The 18,908-nt window shown below is 40.8% G+C and overlaps 1 protein-coding gene across 1 annotated transcript in view; it reads left to right on the top strand.

The window, feature by feature from the left end:
* TTC39C (tetratricopeptide repeat domain 39C) overlaps window positions 1-18,765 on the top strand; it is a 103,857-nt gene extending 85,092 nt beyond the window's left edge. The window contains exons 8-14 of the mRNA XM_030842558.3: window positions 1,061-1,168; window positions 5,615-5,724; window positions 6,746-6,869; window positions 12,633-12,730; window positions 13,858-13,962; window positions 15,265-15,303; window positions 15,855-18,765. Coding sequence (XP_030698418.1) covers window positions 1,061-1,168; window positions 5,615-5,724; window positions 6,746-6,869; window positions 12,633-12,730; window positions 13,858-13,962; window positions 15,265-15,303; window positions 15,855-15,944 — 674 coding nt within the window. The 3' untranslated portion in view covers window positions 15,945-18,765. The remainder of the gene's footprint in view (window positions 1-1,060; window positions 1,169-5,614; window positions 5,725-6,745; window positions 6,870-12,632; window positions 12,731-13,857; window positions 13,963-15,264; window positions 15,304-15,854) is intronic.
* Window positions 18,766-18,908: the final 143 nt, after the last annotated feature.

Below are 18,908 nucleotides of genomic sequence, written 5' to 3'. Positions count from 1 at the left end.
ACCTCTGTTGCGGCGTTTAATTCAAATCTTATCTCGATGTCCATTTTAGGATGGAAAGAATTAGCCCCCATGTTTACTCTAAAATATGTCAACTTCATATCATATCCCACAGAATTTGACACTGAATTTTCTGGAAGTGTGGCTCGCCTTCATCCCTCTAGTTCAAATGGTAGGTCTAAGGTGACACGACTGCTTCATGGTGCAGCGGATAACAGAATTTTTTTATGGAGGCAAATCGTGGGCAGGAGAGAGCAATGGCCTTCGACCCTCAGTTCTTCCCTCTTATTAGCCGTGTGACCTTGAGCAAGTCCCGAAGCCTCTTCATGCCTTAGGCTTTCTCCTTGGGCAGGTGAGGACGCCGTCAGCCACCTTTCCAAGACTGCACTAGGATTAACAAGAACTACATCAGATGCCTGCCTGACACACAACGGGATGGCTCCGTGGATGGGAGATACCGTTACTAACAACGAGGGATAAAATTCCTTGTTTCCTTATTGCTGCTGCCCCCCCACCCCACCCAGGATGCCACCCTAACAGTGTTTTGCTCTGGGAGAGGTGGGGTCCTTTCTCTGCCCCTGCAGAGGGAAGGTGGCAAGTACTTGATTTCTCACTGGCTTCCTCTCCAATTCTCAGGAAAGGTTGCTAATTGACTGTGATCATAAATGCACAGGTGAGCGTGGGAGGCTTTTCGAGATGGTCGCTGTGTGTGTAATCTACTGGCATCGCTTCTTTCTTTGCGCCGGTGCCTGCTCTTGGGAGAGAAGAACCACCGTGCTTGGGTTGATCTCCAGCCGGGGGAGGCAAATCGGACGGTTTCCCTAGAAATTTTTACTTTCCTCCCTTCGAAACTGCTTCATTGGTTGTGAAATCAGAGATGCCTTGTGTACTCAAAACATCATATCGAAAATATTTACGAGGGAAAAGATACTTAGGAAGTTTTCAGGCTGTTGACGTGGAGCCCTCACAGAGAAAGTCAGCAAGAATACGACGTTTGTAACGTACAGATGGGCTGTAGAGCGTATTACTTTAGGGTCCCGTACTAGAAATATCTCTTTCACAGGTTGGTGCAGCATGATAGAGCTGAATTTCAAGGATGCGTTTGACTCCTTTGAGAGGCTAAAAAACGAGTCCCGGTGGTCCCAGTGCTATTACGCCTATTTAACCGCAGGTGAGTAGACCACGGTCTGCACGGCCGCAGCGCGCCCTTCTGTCTCAGATTCGCTGACGCGCGTTGGCCGGTGGGAGAGTGATGGCAGAGGGTGCAGAAGTTGTGTTCTTCACAGTTTCCCACAGCGTGTGTTGTTTTGGGCTACAAGTAAATAGCAGCTGAGGAGCAGCTCTCCCCAGCCCATCTGAACAGCGGGGTGGTTCGGTGCTGCACGCCCTGCCCCTCCCCACGTCCCCTCAGGGCTGGGTTGGTCACATGCTGGGTCCCGGAAATGCTTATTGTGAGCTTTTTGGTTTTGTCCTAAACAGCCTCAACTTACCCTTACCGCTCTCCTTTATTTTCTCAAATCTATTTTTGATTTATTAGGAATTTAAAGAATTTTAAAACATGTCTTTTAAATCGTGTTAACGTCTTTGTTTAGATTGTTAGTACCCTGATTACAGAGTTGTACGGATTTTGAGTAGTCTGTTCCAACCTTGTTTTACTTATTAACCCTATTATAATTACAGTGTGATTTTGCAGAACACAAGGTAATTCAACACTGCATGTCATTATAGCAGAAACAACTGTCATGTCTGATAGGCATATCAGTGTGTATTGCCTTTTTACCCTTAAATGAAGAGATAGAGACATGCTGCCACCTGGTGGACAAAATAGCTGTCTGTGCCCTGAGCTACAATACATGAAGTGCAGTTGTGATGCAGAACGGTCCAGGTGGAGATTGAAGAGACCCAGGTAGTTGTACATTTTCTGCCTCTAACAATGAGCTCTCCTTACACACCCATATAAGTGATTCTTTTACTTAAAATTTAAGGCTAATCCAAACATTATTTTCAATATCTTCTTATTTCTCTGAATATTTGGATTTAACAAAACGTCTCCTGTCATTCCATCCCCTTAACTGGTCTCTTTAAAATAAGATAGAATTAGAAGATGGTGACTAACGTGTCTGTCCTGGATGTTCTGAAACTACAGTCCGTGAGCAGTCAGGACGGAAGGCCCTTACACTCACAGGCCTTCCTGCAAGCCCCGCAGGTATTAATCCGTTTTCGTATGGCTCTTATAGCTGATGTTTGAATAGGATTATTTTCAGTACGCTGCTTAGGATACTTTAAGGGTTGGTGTACAGAACTCACAGGCATCTCAGATGAAAGTAGCAGGCTTGGTGTGCGCAGCACGTGGACGAACGAAAACAGAGAGGCTGCAGCGCCCCCCCAGCGGTCGTTAGGGTGTAATGGGGCCACGTAGTCACTGTGGGCAACTGTTTCTTTTTAATCGTTGTTGAGCATAGAACATGAAGAAATAATGGTACGGTGTGGGTGTGTTGAGGAGCATTTATTCTCCAGATACTGGAAGTCTCAGGATCATACCAGTTGTAGCAGATGATAAAGCGTGAAAGACTCTAGGCGCCACCACGGGGCCTTCGTGCAGATGTGTAGGAGCTCCACCTAAAGAGTATGTGGGGAGGGGAGGGAAGGTCACTCTGTCAAGCTCTCAGAGAAGGCTCCTTGCAGGAGCTGTCATTTGAGTTGGCCTGAAGGACAGGTACGTGTTACAGGCAGCGTCGGAGAAAATGGGCATTCAGCAACCAGAAACACTACCATTCGGGGCTTAGTTCCTTGTGCTATTTCTTTTTTTATATTTATCTCTTTTTTTGTAAGAACATTTAAGTTCTACTCTCTTGGCAAATTTCAATTTTACGATACAGTATGATCACATGTAGTCACCATGTTATACGTTAGATCTTCAGACCTTATTCATCTTATGGCTGAGAGGTTTTTTTTATTACAGTAAAATATACATAAAATGTATTTTAACCATTAAAAAAAAAAAAAGGTTTTTTTGGCCGCACCGCGCAGCTTACAGGATCTTAATTCCCCAGCCAGGGATCGAACCCAGGCCCCCAGCAGAGAAAGCCCAGAATCCTAACCACTGGACCGCCGGGGAAGTCCCTATTTTAACCATGTTTAAGTGTGTGGTTCAGTGGCATTAAGTTCCTTCACAGCCATCACCACTGTCCAACTTCATTGTCCCAAACTGAAACGCTATGCTCATTACACAATAACTCCCCCCTCCCCAGCCACTAACCACCGCTGCTGTACTTTCTGTCTGTGTGAACTAGATTATTTTAGGTAAGTGGACTTGATTGAAGCTGGTTTATTTCACTTAGCGTAGTGCCCTCAAGGTTCATTCATATCGTAGTATGTGTCAGAATTTCATTCGTTTTTAAGGCTGAATAATATTCCATTGTATGTACAGACCATGTTTTGTTTATCCGTTCATCGTCAGTGGATGCTTGGGTTGTTTCCACCCTTTGGCCATCGTGAGTGATGCTGCTGTGAACACGGTTCTTTTTGAGACCCTGCTTTCAATTCTGTTGGGTATGTTACCCAGAAGTTAACCGAAAAGCTTAGTCTTAATGGATGAGCCAAGCATCCTAAGTTCTGTGTGGGTCTCAGACTTAGGGTAAATCAGAGACGCTCATGCTTTCAAACATCTGCGTCTTTTAGAGCAACTGTCTGCAACTGTACTGGGAGGAGGTGGTGTACATTCTTCAGTATCTGAGGTATTAGTGTTGTAGAACTGCAAAGGCGATTCAGGTCCTGTTACTGTTGATGTTTATGACTCTCTTGTGTACCCACAGTTGCTCATTCTTTTTGTAATATTATGTGACTATATAATAATGTTACCAGTTATCTGAGGAGACCTCAGGCTAGGGGCAGCGGAAATTATTCTTTTTAATTGATCTACTGTGTGACCTCAGGCAAGACTTCTACTTTCCTGGACCTCTACATCCCCTGATCTATAATATATTGGAGTTGTTTTACAGAACGATCACTGAACTTCTTCCTGGTTTTGAAATGTTATAACCCAATCGATGAGGTCATTTTGGATGGGTTCAGGCCACCACATCTGGAGCAGTGCTGCTCTTATAACTGGGGGTGATCTCTCCTTTTGAATATTCAGCCTAATCCCACTTATTCCCAGTAGAAATCTTCTGCCTTTCCCATCACCTTGATGACGTCAGCTTTCTGCAAACCTTGCTGCTTGCCATTAGCTGCCCATCCTCTGACATGCCATAGCCCTGTGCCTGGCTTGACCAAGCCCCGAAGTGCGAGTACGGGACCACCCAGTTGTAGGACTACTCGAATAAAGAAGAAAGAACTAGCAAATCAATGGACATTCCAACTGGGGGTTGAAAAACGATATGTGGCAAAGACAAAAGCAACAAAAAGTTAACAGAAATGAATTCATCTTCATGGGAGTTGAAAAGAGGACAACAAAGAGTAGTTGGTAAAGTTCCAATGAAGGGATGGGACTGCAGCCTGGTGTGAAGTTTGGAGAAGGTAGCGAGCAGGTGAACCAAAGGAAATACGACTACGTCTTTGCCGGGGGCTCTGGGTGGGATGAAGATAGCATGCAGACCATCAAAATCTTACCCCCCTCCAAGGCTCAGCTTGACTCTTAGTTCCTCAAAGCTGCCCTGATCACTCCAGAGAGAAACCATCCCTTCCCTTGTTGAGCTTTTCCAAAAGTACTTTGGTGCCAGGACTCCCAAGGCTCTCATCACTATATACATTGTAGCTCTGGACTGTGTGTCTTCTCTCTCCAGCTGAAATGTAAGTTTCTTCTGGGTGTAAACGTGTGTGTTTCTTCTTCACATTCTTGCTGGCGGCTGTAGGTGGTAGGTGCCCAGTAAACGTGCAGGACTAATTCATGCCTTTCTTGCCAGGTGCAGGGGTATCCTTCTACTACCGTGAGGCTTTCACAGTCCTCCTGGCTCCTAAGTGTTCTTGCCTAGATTCCTTTTTCTTCCACTTTCTGAGTATGTGAGCCTAAATGGACTGTAGTCTGTGATAATATCTGGGGGTTTTGTTAATGTTCAAGACTAGACTATCTTCCCCAAAGAGGACTTAGGACTGTAGTTTTCCCACCTGTCCCCGCCCCCCCACCACCACCCCAAAGCTCAGGGAACCTAGCGCCAGGGAAATAGATTTTTTTGTTTTGTTTATTTTGGGCTGCGTTGGGTCTTCGTTGCTGCGTGCAGCCTTTCTCTAGTTGGCGAGCAGGGGCTACTCTTCGTTGCGTTGCCCAGGCTTCTTGTTGCGGAGCACGAGCCCTAGGCACGCAGGCTCAGTAGTTGTGGCACAGGGGTTAGTTGCTCTGAGACCTGTGGGATCTTCCCGGACCGGGGATCGGGCCCGTGTCCGCTGCATTGGCAGGCGGATTCTTAACCACTGCGCCACCAGGGAAGTCCCGGGAGATAGTTGTTGAAATGGTGGAACGACGATCAGCAGGGTGGTGTAGTCCCACGTGTAACAGTCTTTTAAAATATTTGCTCCCATTTTTTCCTTTGGTAACGTTTTCCAAGTATCATCAACCTAGGTATCCGTTAGTGGCATTTTCCCCCTAATACTTAAGGATTACAACGATGGTTTCTCACAGTTTGTCAGGGAGCCACCGGTGATGTGGACGGGGCACAGATTGTCTTTAAAGAAGTTCAGAAACTCTTCAAAAGGAAGAACAATCAGATTGAACAGTTCTCAGTGAAAAAGGTATGTTGGAACCTGTTGATCTGGTGTGTCATTTATGATGGATATTTGCAACCATTGCCACCTTGGACAGGTTGTAAGAAATCATATGCAAAGCTGGCAACCTAACGCCATGCAAAATGCAGTTCACGACTGTAGAGAGAATTTACTCCCATGTCATCCTTCTGCTCTGAATGCAAAGTACTGTTTGGTTGCAGATCATTAGAGCAGTTGTTTCTTTGACTGGATAGAGACATTACAGATCCTGTGGAGCTCATGAGCCTCCAGAGAGGAAGAACGTCTGTCTGAAGAGCTAGGTGAAGAGCTAGCTAGAAGAATGCAAATCAGCAGAACCTGGGCAAGAGATACAGACTGTTAGTTCTCATAGAGTGAAAGCATCACGTTCTGCCCTAATAAAAAACAAAAGTGTGCATCAAATATCCCAGCAGAAGGGCCCAGGGCTGTAGGGACAAAGCCCCAATTTACTTCTGTACTTTTAAGAATACAGTTTAGCTGAATTACCATGGGTTACCTGACAACGTATATCCTGAATTTTCCATGGTTTTAGTTGTAAGTTTTTATTGAATGAACATTGAATGATTTAGTGTGAGTATAAACTAGATTGTAATGTGGAATGCCCCTGAGAGGACTGGGACTAATTAGAAAACTGAAACGTCAATAAGACCGTAACTAAAAGGCATCTGGTATTACATCCTCCATATAAACCCGTCAAGTTATTATTTGTCACCCAGCTTTTATAAATTTCTTTGACTTAGAATGAAACTAGATTCATTTCAGTTTAAAGTTTTCAAAATATATCCTGGATCTTGATAGTAGATTGAATTGAATAAGAGAAAGCCATATCTACCAATATATTAAAAATCAGAGAGCAAAATTTAGAGAGAAATTTTCATTTTTAACTTTGCGGGAAGGGATCGTTCACATCAGATATGAACCATGTATTTTTTAATGTCTCTGAAATATTTTTTTTTATCTGAATTTGTTTTTTTTTCTAATGTTGCCTAATCATTCCAACTGCTTGCAGGCAGAGAGGTTTCGGAAACAAACCCCAACCAAAGCGCTGTGCGTGCTGGCGTCCATTGAAGTGTTGTACTTGTGGAAAGCCCTCCCCAACTGCTCCCTCCCCAACCTACAGAGGATGAGTCAAGGTAAAAAAACAAAACAAAACTGTGCACGGCAGCTTGTTCCTTCAGTGTGTCACTAATCTCCTCTGATTCAGAGAGTACAAATCTGTCATTCTGGGACAAATGGTGCGATGGTTGAAAAAGTTCCGTCACTTAGGTGATGGAAGTAGGAGGCACTGGAAGGGACAGATGTACTTGCCTTGTCCGCAGTGTGTGGCGATGCACACTGATCGTCAGGGTTGTTAATCCTAAAGCCATGCGGGTGGCTGGAAGCATACGTTTCCACCTGCCCCCCGCAATGAAACCTCTTTTTTCATATGGACATCCATTAAAATGCACAGATATTAAGCGTACATGCAGTTCAGTGAGTTTTGACAAATATGTACACTGTGGCATCCACCCCATGATCAAGACATAGAACATTTCTTCCACCCCTGAGATTTCCCTTATGCCCCTTCTCAGTCAGGCCCCACCTATGGCAACCCCTGTTCTGATTTTTCTCTCAACAGATTACATTTTAACTTCGTCCAAGTGGAATCAGACAGTGTGTACTTTTTAGTGCGTGGCTTCATTTGTGCAGCCTAGTGTCTGTGACACCCACGTTGTATCTGTGTCAGTAGTTTGTTCCTCTCACTTGTTGAGTGGAATTCCATCGTATGGCTATACCTGTCCCACGATTTGTTCATTCCTTCTCCTACGGGACATTTGGTTTTTTTCTGGGTGTTCAGCGACCGTGCGTAAAGCTGCTACAAACATAAGTGTGCAACGTAAGTGTACTGACCTTTTGTGTGGAATTACATACTGATTTCTCTTGAGTAGACACCAAGGAGTATAATTGGGAACCTACCTTTTTGATTCATATGTTTAAAAAATCATAAGGCTATAAGTTATGGTAATAAAACCTTCATAAAGTCATTTTTATTATAGTTGTAGGAGAAGTTCATGGAGAGAATGTCTTTTAGTAAAATAAAGCTTTACTGGTTATTAAAGAAATATTGTGGGCTTCCCTGTTGGCACAGTGGTTAAGAATCTGCCTGCCAATGCAGGGGACACGGGTTCGAGCCCTGGTCCAGGAAGATCCCACATGCCGCGGAGCAGCTAAGCCCGTGCACCACAACTACTGAGCCTGCGCTCTAGAGCCCGAGAGCCACAACTACTGAGCCCGTGTGCCACAACTACTGAAGCTTGCATGCCTAGAGCCTGTGCTCCGCAACAAGAGAAGCCACCGCAGTGAGAAGCCCGCACACCGCAACAGAGTAGCCCTGCTCGCAGCAGCTAGAGAAAGCCCGCGTGCAGCAACGAAGACCCAATGCAGCCAAAAATAAATAAAATAAAAATAAATAAATTTTTTAAAAAAGAAATATTGTAACATTTCTTCTGAAGGTATAATGGCAGACATTTGAATGATATTTTATAGTCTGGCAGATTATTTCCTTTGCTCTTCACTGGAACCCAGGGAGGTAGAAAAGGCGGACAGCATTGTTGTGCCCGTTTTATAATGAGGAAGGCGAGACTCGGAACAGGTGACTTGCCCAGCTCCCATAGGACCAAGTGTCTCTGCTGCTGGTCTGAGGATGGCACATTGACTAGCAAAGCTTTCAGCTCTCTACACACAGCTTCATCTTCCTGGGAGCATGAAGATATTTAAACCATGCAGCTGGAAAAATGATTACATGGTGAGAGTGCTGTGTTAAAACACAGGGACTTCCTGGTGGCGCAGTGGTTAAGAATCCACCTGCCAATGCAGGGGACACGGGCTCGAGCCCTGGTCCGGGAAGATCCCACATGCCGCGGAGCAACTAAGCCCGTGCGCCACAACTACTGAGCCTGTGCTCTAGAGCCCGTGAGCCACAACTACTGAAGCCCGTGTGCCTAGAGCCCATGCTCCGCAACAAGAGAAGCCACTGCAATGAGAAGCCCACGCACCGCAACGAAGAGTAGTCCCCTCTCGCCGTAACTGGAGAAAGCCCACGTGCAGCAACAAAGACCCAACATGGCCAAAAATAAATAAATAAATTAATTAATTAAAAAAACCAAACACACACACATACACTTATCCCTGTGTATCTGTGGGGGATTGGTTCCAGGACCCCCTACACATACCAAAATCCGCGCATGTGCAAGACCCTCATATAAAATGGTGTAGTATTTGCATATAAGCTACATGCACTTTTCCATGTTTACTTTAACTCATCTCCAGATTACCTGTAATACCTGATATGATGTAAATGCTATATATGTAGTTGCAAATACAATGTAAATAGTATGTAATTAGTTGCTTTCTGGAATTTTTTTTTTTCCCAGAATATTTTCGATCCACAGTTGGTTGCATCCGTGAATGCAGAACCCGTGGGTATGAAATGCCACTGACTGTTCATCCAGAAAGATGGTTTTATAGAAAGCAGTTACCTTTGGAAATGTAGTCTTAGTCACATATATGCTGCTCTTTTCCAAAAGTGATTTAGTATTAATATTTTGGACTTATTCAAAACTAATGGCTGTATAAAATTTGTCAGATTTCTTTGTAGTCACACTTGTTTTTGATCAAATGTAGCGTTTTCCCTTGAATCACATGCTTTTATCATCAGAATTCCCTGCAGATGCCTGTTGCTTATTTAAAAAAAAAAAAAGTTCCCTCTCAAAGGTCAAAAAATTGGTCAATGTTGATATTCTAGAGCAAAGTAATGCAACTCCAAAAGAAGTTGTGCGCAAAGGCCCTGTAATTAGGGTGTGTAACCCTCCTAAGGGAATTACTTGAAAGGAAACAGAATTTTCTCGGATGTTCAAGTTCTGCTCTGTTTAAAAAGATTCATAATTTTAAACCCATCCCTGGTTGTTGATGCAAGTCTGGAATATAAACCAATGTCTAACTCAAAAGACCAGTAAGGAATTTTAGGTATTCTTTTTTTTTTTAAATACATTTATTTATTTATTTTATTTATTCATTTTTTTAGTTTTTGGCTGCATTGAGTCTTCATTGCTGCTCGCGGGCTTTCTCTAGTTGCGGCCAGCGGGGGCTACTCTTCGTTGCGGTGCACGGGCTCTAGGTGTGCGGCCTTCAGTAGTTGTGGCATGCAGGCTCAGTAGTTGCGGTTTGCAGGCTCTAGAGCACAGGCTCAGTAGTTGTGGCGCATGGGCTTAGTTGCTCTGCAGCATATGGGATCTTCCCAGACCAGGGCTCGAGCCCGTGTCCCCTGCATTGGCAGGTGGATTCTTAACCACTGCACCACCAGGGAAGCCCCTTAGGTATTCTTTTTAATGCACAAGTGCAGGATCATGTGTTTAGAGATAATTAAAACAGACATGCAAATATAAAATGGTAACTGGCAGGCACAAGAACGATCATCACTTAATGTGACTAAATATTCTCTGAGCTCCTTTCCAGCTGTCAAAATAGACAACAACGATGTGGCCCTGGGGAGGGAGGTGGGCTCTGGAGTGAATATGAGATAATTCTCTAATATTTTTGCTAAAAATCCAGTTAAGAGAGCTGTTAATTAGATTATCTCATTCTCCAATGTTAAGCAGTAATGATCCAAATCGACTCAGTCATATAGAAAACAGGTGAAGATCTTTGTAGAGAAATAGTTAAGTTCCAGGAGAAAAAAAGCCACCTGATTGTGGGTGATAGAGGTCATCTGCATTGATTACACTCTTCCCATCAGGCCCACACAGCTTTGTGCGCTTAGCTTATCACAGTCCCTGTCTGTGACTCCCTGCATCAGCAGAGCTAGCTGGATTTTTATATCCTTGTCTTGTAATTTCATTCATTCCCTTCCTCACCCACCTGCCCATCTCCACTGCATTCTTCCTCTGCGTTTTAAGGATGTTACCATGTATTCTCAGCACAGCCGTCAGAGTGCACCTATTAAAACCTAAGTCATGTGGTGGTGGTTCACTTCTGAGACCTTCTGTGGCCTCATCTTATTCAAAGTAAAAGTCTGGATCCATCGAGTGGCCTATGGTCTGTACACACGCCCCCACTGCCATTGCCTCTCACCACGCTTCCCCCCGCTCACCAGGCTCCAGCCGCACTCCTTACTGATCTTGAACACACCAGGCACGTGCAGCCCTTAGTGCCTTTGCACTTGCTGTTCTCTGCCTTCAAAAGCTCTTCCCACAAATATCCACATGGCTCCTTCACTCATTTTCTTCACGTCTTTACCCACCTGTGGCTTTTTCAATGGGCCTTAACCTGTACCTTTCCGACACACATGCATACTGCTATCCCCTTTCCTGGCTTTATTTTTTACCTTAGTGTGTACACTTCCTTAATACACTTATTTTACCTATCTGTCTTTTGTGTTATCTCTCTCCTCCACAAAATGTTAGTTTCCTAAGGGCAGGAATTTTTTTCTCTTTGGTCACTGCTGTCATATAGTAGTTGCTCAATAAATATTGAATGAATGAGTAGAATTAGTGAATGAATGAGGGGATGAATGAAGTACATTCCCCTTTCCTTAACACTGCCACTGCCTTAATATCTTTTGAGTACTTTTTCTGTGGAGGTATTTTCAGCCTAGGTTTTTGAGGCACCCCCTGCTTCTATAGGTTTAGACTCTTCTTCACATTTACCTCTTTGTCACTCTACCCAGCTCTTCCAATAACTTCCAAAACTTTTTCTGGAACCTTGAGCGCTCTCTCTCTCCCTCCCTCCCTCCCTCTCTCTGTCTCTCTCTCTCTGTCTCTCTGTCTCTCTCTCTCTCTATATATATATATATATCTATCTACATATATACACACATACATATATATCACACATATGTACATATATACATGTACATACATTTATGTGTGATATACATTGTGTATGTGTGTACATATATATTGTATGTGTATGTTTCTATAAAATCTTTTCAAATCTCAGTATCTTTATTGGTTCATAGAAATAATTACTATTTTTCCTCTTGTATTAGCTCCACTATGTTTCCAATTTCCACTCTTTTCATTTCCTTGGAAAACTTCCATGTTATCCTCCCAACATGTGTGCCCATCCTCCGCAGTAGATGGCAAGCTTCTCGAGGTGGAGGGATCAAGTCTGATGCCCTCTCAGAGACTGGTGCAGTACCTCCTACAAACATGTGAAGGTGCTCATTGCATGGTTTTTTGAATTAATATGATGCAATTGAAAGATACCAATAGACTTTACTTTTCAGAGCAGTTTTAGATTCAAGCAAAATTGGACAGAAAGGACAGAGAGTTCCTACACACCTCAAACCTCCCCCCCGCCATGTGTACCCACACAGCCTCTCCAACCATTAACATCCCCCCTGTTGCGGTGCATTCGTTACAGCTGAAGAAGCAACACTGGCACAGCATTATCGCCGGAAGTCCGTAATTTACATTAGAGTGTATGCTTTGTTTCGTACATTCTGTGGGATCTGACAAATGTATCATGACATGTATCCGCTCTTACAGATAGTATGATACAGAATAGTTTCACTGGCCTGAAAATCCCCTGTGCTCTACCTTCCAGACCTCTGGCAACTCACCACAGTTTTGCCTTTTCCGGAACGTCATGTAGTTGCAGTTGTACAGTATGCAGCCTTTTCACATTGGCTTCTTTGACCTAGTAATAATATGATGCAATTTTGAGCCTTCTTGGCACCATGAAGTTTGATATCTTTGTCTTTCTTTGACTAAGGATACTCACTAATGGATGAGGAGGGGAAACCTTCTCAGTTTGAACTTGAATACGTTGCTAAACAATGAAATGCTTAACTCTTGATGGTATTTAAGGAATTAAGTGAACGTATTTCCTTCCTGCTGTTTTCGCTTCTCTTTAAGCTTGCCATGAAGTGGATGATTCATCTGTCGTTGGATTAAAGTATTTGTTTCTTGGTGCCATACACAAATGTCTAGGGAACTCAGAAGATGCTGTCCAGGTAAACTGTTCATGGGGTGTCATGGCTAAGGAAACTAAACTGTGAAAACCTACATATACGCTTGGGAATAAGAAAAAGGAGAAAGCGTTACATAAAGCTAATCTCCCACTGCAGTGAGTTTCATCCACTTTATTTGATTACGGTCATCTTCTCAGATGCCAGAAGTTGATGACGGTTCATACTAGCTTTTAATGTGACTTCAGAGCCTTAGAATACTTCTTCACCTATGGGCTTCTTTTCTGGCACTAGCTGTTTATCAAAGATGACAGCCTCAATTGGAGGAGGAAGAAATGAGGAGGCAGACAATTTTGAAGGAGGAGAGGGAAGCCTCCTAGCTAGGTAAATACAGATATGATCAGACATGTCAGCCTGTGTCCACTTTTCCTCCCTCTATAACTGCAGATTATTGATGCATTACTGAGGTGAGGTCTAGAAAGTTGTTAGCTTAAGATATTCTGCGAATGTACTCTATGAAAAAGAACCATTCATTATCTTCAAATGTAGTTGGAGGGATTTTTCTGAGTTTTTTGTTTGGTTGTTTTTTTTTTAACATACATCCAGGTGTTATTTTGATTATTCTTTGAGAGAGTTCATGTACTGTAGTAACAGACTTCGGCTTTTAAATCCTAGGGTGTTGATACACTTGTATTATAATTTAAAATTAATTTTCAGTGTGGGGTATAATAGCTATTACACAGCACTGAATAGCTTATTTTAGATCATATGCTTAAGTATCAGTAAGATACAGTCAAGACACCTGTCAAGAGATGGTTCTTGGCTTGTTTACTTTCTGTCTTAAATATTAAAATGGAATGTTCAGATTTGGAGATGCTGATAAAGATGTTCTCTGCAATAAAATCAGCAGAGGCTGGTGTGTCAACTAGGAAAATAAATAGCACAGATTGGGCTGACTGATGGGTAACATATACTGGCGCAAGTTCACCAGACAGGTATGTAAAGGACTTATAAGATATGAATGAGAATAAATGGGAAGGAACAAAGACGCAGAAAAGGAGAAAATCTGTTACAGAATAGACATCCTCCTAAAGATGTGATGAGGCTTAAGTAGGAAAATGAGCCTAAGTAGAGAAATGAATTAATTCCAAAAATATTCATATTACTTTCAGTTCTTTCAGCGAGCTGTTAAAGATGAGTTGTGTCGTCAGAATAACTTATATGTTCAGCCATATGCTTGCTATGAACTTGGCTGTCTTCTGTTAGACAAACCAGAGGTAAGATCTTATCTATTTTCTTAAATTATGCTCATCAGCAAAACTGTGCAAGTGAACAGGCACAAAACATCCTTCATTTAAAGTAAGTTGATTGAACATAGTGTGTTTTTGTTTTGTTTTCCTTGATTTCACATAGAATGAATCCAAGAAGCTATTAATCCTATCTCACTGTGTTTAAGGAGGTAATCTCTTCCCTGGAATTAGAATGATAAATGTAACTTTGGGGACAAAAATTCATTTGGGGCAAAATCATTGCCTTTTCTAGAGTGGTCTGGTATGATGTAATGTGGTTTATTCAGAGTACAGAATTGCATTGTGCTTCTAGCTCCGCTGTTTATTTTTATTTAGTGTATGATATGGTTAAGTTATTTAACCACATACCTTCTTCCTAATCTGTAAAACAGGATAAAAAATACCTCCCTTGCCAATTCAATAATGATTGTAGTGAGAATAAATGAGGATGGTGTGTAGGATTACTTAGAAATTTTAAAATACCTTATAAGTTTGACGGTCATCATTAAGATGCATATTTAAGGACAGTGGGGCAGTTTTTTTAAAAGTGAATTTTAATAATGCTGGATTTGCTTGGTACCTTCTTTTAGAAGCTCAATTACATACTATTGACTGTATAAAATTCTAATTTTCAGTAAATTCAAGTCAGCCTTCAAATATATGGACTTTTTGAAAGTTGAGCTAAATCAACAGAAATATTCTAGCCTAATCCTTAAATATGTAGCTTATCTTGCCAAGGATAGGCTGTTAATTGGTAACTCTTTTCATTTGAATTTCTAATTTTACCAAAATAGAAAATGCAATTTTTATGAATTTTGGTAGAAACTTCTAACACCATATTCTTTAAGGAAATTTTTACTCTTAATGCAGCCTTAAAATATATACATAAACTACAAGAAGACTGGTCTGTCTCTTGAAAAATGAAGTTGATATTCTCAATCAGTAATGCCTTCAAAAAAACTTACTGACTTCAAATAAACGTAAATTATCATCAATTTTGTGTGTTTTAGTAAGATCTTAAATTATTACACTCTTCTAAAATATGACAGCCCTTTATAAAATAATAATGAAGATTATGAAAAATTATTTATCAAGTAATGTCTTAATGTAAACATGTAAACAGCATTACATTAAAGAAAAATTGAGTCAGTATGCTTGAATGAGCACTTGACTCCCCTCTATGTCACTGTGAATTTTTTGAATTAATATATCTTCCTATTATAACATTTTCTGCTTGAGTGTATATAAATATAGATGTTAAGAGATAATGTGTTTTTCTTACATTCATAGACTGTAGGAAGAGGCAGAAGTCTCCTTCTTCAAGCAAAGGTAAAAATGCCTAAAAACGCTCAATCTCTCTCTTTCCAGTGACCCTTCTTATCCTCTGTAGTGTACTCTGGAGTCTGAATTCAAGAAATTTTGTGAAATGATTGTCTTGGTTGGTATTTCTGGAGGGGAAACTGATAACTGAATCAGTGAGCAGTTGATTTTTAAGTGAAATTACACATGAAGCTCTTATGAAATTGCTCATCCTGCTTTATAAAAACTCTTCTCATTTGAGTGGGAAAATAACTGTTGATTTCATAACTGTGTTCTTGAGTTAAGAAGTTCTAACAGCAACTTCCACTGAGCCCAGCTTAAGACTGCTGTCCCAGGAATAACATGAGGGAAATTTTCCAAAGACAGCATTAATAATGCTCAGTTGACATTTTAAAAACGGACACAAAGCTTGAGGTCTGGGAAATAAGAAAAATCAAGTGAATGCAAAACCTTTGTTAGGAGTGTAAGGAATTTTACTTGGGTCAGTACAAAGCTTGGTGTGATTAATACTGTAGTATTACAGACAGCTTAGCTAATACTCTCTTTCTCTTGTCTTTCAGGAGGATTTCTCTGGCTACGACTTTGAAAACAGATTGCACGTCCGCATCCATGCTGCTCTGGCTTCGATGAGGGAATTGGTTCCTCAGTGACAGACCCGAAGTTCCCGCTCTGTCCCTCCCCACACAGGTTCTGCACTTTAAAAGTAGAGGACACAGCTCTTATGAAGATCAGCTTTTCTTCTGAAAACCACCTGGGCCTGGGACACATTTTCTCAGTTAGGTTGATGTATTAAAGATCTCCTCTTTTAAACACATAGCTAAAAAGTAATAATGATGATGATAATAGTAATAATAACTAACCACCTGGGGAGAGGGTTAAGTGACCTTGTTCAAACATTTTAGTTTTGTGATTTATTATTTTTTAAATAAAATTCAACTAAATATTCAACCTGCAATCTTGTAGGAATGCCTACTTGAAGCACACATCTGACTGGGTAACACTAAGAGGTACCTGTAAAATTATTAACAGTATCACGACGTAGCACTTATATCGTGTTTTGAAAAAATAAAAGTGCTTTCTCGTGTTTTACTTTATCCTCAAACTGTTTCTGAGAATGACATAGCACAGATGTTTCCATTGTCCAGACAATGAAACTCAGGCACAAAAACGGCTAATTGACTTATCGCAATTAATTATTCCTGTTATTATGGAGTAATGAATAGAATGCAAGTCTCCTGACCACAGACCGAATATTCTTTCATTGTAAAATATATATATATATGTTAATAACCAGGATTCCATGTTTTCTTATTAAAAAACAAATACTCTTCAGCTGAAGTTGTCATCCTTATCTCCAGATGGTCTACAAAAATGTTTCAAAGGACAGACACTTATTCCTTTGACAGCCAGTCAAGTGAAAGCAAACAGAAGATTGTTTTACAACCGAAAGTATAGCTATTTTGCTAATTTATTAGAAGACCTAGTCTATAGACTGGATAAATAATACCTACATTTTTGGTGTTTCCTTTTCTTTATGATAAATTGTCTAATTACCAATTTTTGGAAATCTTTCAACAAATTACTTGAAAAGGTTATTCTTGAATGAACATAGATTCTTTTGCCTCAGAATATTTGCTGATGAAGGATTCACTGGACTGTCTATTGCCAGGACTTAATCATTTTCCCCTTAGCTCAGGTTATTGATATTGGAAACAGAGTTCAAAGTTATTTTTTAATCCTTCGTTGCTAATTTTTATTGTCACCTCATTTACCTCTTTGTTCAGTACTGCACACCTGTGGTTTTGAAGACTCTATATACCTCAGTCACTTAAGAATTTCTGTCATAATTGTGTGCCTAACCTGGCTCAAATCTTAAGGTTAGATATTTCTTAAAATTTACGTTGCAATAAAGAATATCATCTTGGGGTGTCATTTATTTACATATCCTTTTAGCTGAAGTATGATCTCATGCGACGTCAGTACTTTAAAATATTTCTCTTCAAAACAGACATGGAAGGAGCAGCTAGAATGTTGGCAGCCTCAATCTACTTCATCTGGTATTGAGGGAATAATAACTTCTTCAAAAGAAATGATTATTCCTCATTGATTTTGGCTAATCTATCTTCATGTTTTCTCACTTCCAAAATGCTTATTAACATTGACTTTCTTTCTAGCCTGACTGCTGCAGGGATTTTAGATGCTAGCCAGAGAGAAAAGATTTCTGTCCTACTTTCATGAACGGGAAGACCCAGAAGTCAGGTATCAACAGATGCCTTCGGAAAGGAAAAATTTACGTCTAAAAATGTTAGATACCGGGTTTCATCAAGGCTGAAGGGAAGAATGTTATGAATCTTTAAAATATGGCTCTTGCCATGTTGTTGTCTTTTTGGCTCTAGTGTATGTGGCAAACTTCTCAGTTATGGTTGTGGAACACTTAGAATCACGAAGTTTTTGCTCCAGCGTTCATACTTAATTGAATTTTCAGTTCAAATGTTGCTTGAACTATTTTTCAGTATTGAGAGATTACATAAGGCCCCATACTTCAGAATTTTTTTTAAAATTCCTATATTAACTGCTTTAAAAACTTTTATTTCTCCAGAGAGATTTCAGGATTTCAAATAAGTTTGTGTTCAGTTCACTTAACTGAACACACACCATTAGAACACCATCCAGTAAGTCTTTGTTAATAGTATGTTTATAGGACAGGTGCATTTATAAACTGTCTCTTCTAGGTTTGATGCAGGCTAGCCCCTGTGGTTTTTCTGGGAACCTGGTGGTAAAGCACGGAGAAGGGGTAGACAGTGGTTCTGAAGACTCTAAAATAACAAAACCACGCTGTGAGTACACTGTACTGTTAGATTCACTGAAATCTGAGTACGTGTTTTTTAGTTGAGTAATTCATAACGGTTCTGGCCTTCGTGCTATGACTTATCCAACCTGTGAATTACTGTGATCTGTCTGGAAAACTAGTTTGGTGTAAATTGCTCTTTACCCCTCGCTGATGAAGAAAATAATCATATAAGCAGAACTATTTGCATCTATGTGTGCTTTTTTATGTTGGCATTACTTCTTCCCCTTTTCCTGTTTTGGAGGCTGTCAAATGGATCTTCTAATTTGTACGTGTCAGATATATTTTTGTATTAGACTGTGCCTATGATGAGAGAAATCCCTAACGTGTATTTTATGTACTCGGAACACATTTATAATTTGACGCACCTTGAGGCATCGTCTAGTACTAATCATGTAATATGCATCTTTGTGATTGATGTGTTTAAGATTTTACTTTTACTGGGTTAGGTATCTTTTTGATTTCAGCACGTGATAGCTAAGTATTTGAGTAAAGAGTTATTACTTTCAGATGTGACAGAAAATCAGAATATTTATTGTCTCGTATAAGTCAATTATTTAGAGAATTTGCACTTTTTTCCTTCTGCCAACTCAGAGGACAATGCATACATGATTTTTAAAATATACACATACACATACGCACGTGTGTGTGTGCATACGTATATGCCTTTACCATGTAAACTTTCCTAGTTGATTGCTTCCTTAAGCAGATTGTGGTGGCAAGTATTAAAATATGGCTCCTTTACCTATGAAGATATATGGTCACA

Source organism: Globicephala melas, chromosome 13, assembly GCF_963455315.2.
Source record: "Globicephala melas chromosome 13, mGloMel1.2, whole genome shotgun sequence".
Lineage (NCBI taxonomy): Eukaryota > Metazoa > Chordata > Mammalia > Artiodactyla > Delphinidae > Globicephala > Globicephala melas.
The sequence above is the reverse complement of the archived record's forward strand: the minus strand, read 5'-3'. Positions and strand labels throughout refer to the sequence as shown.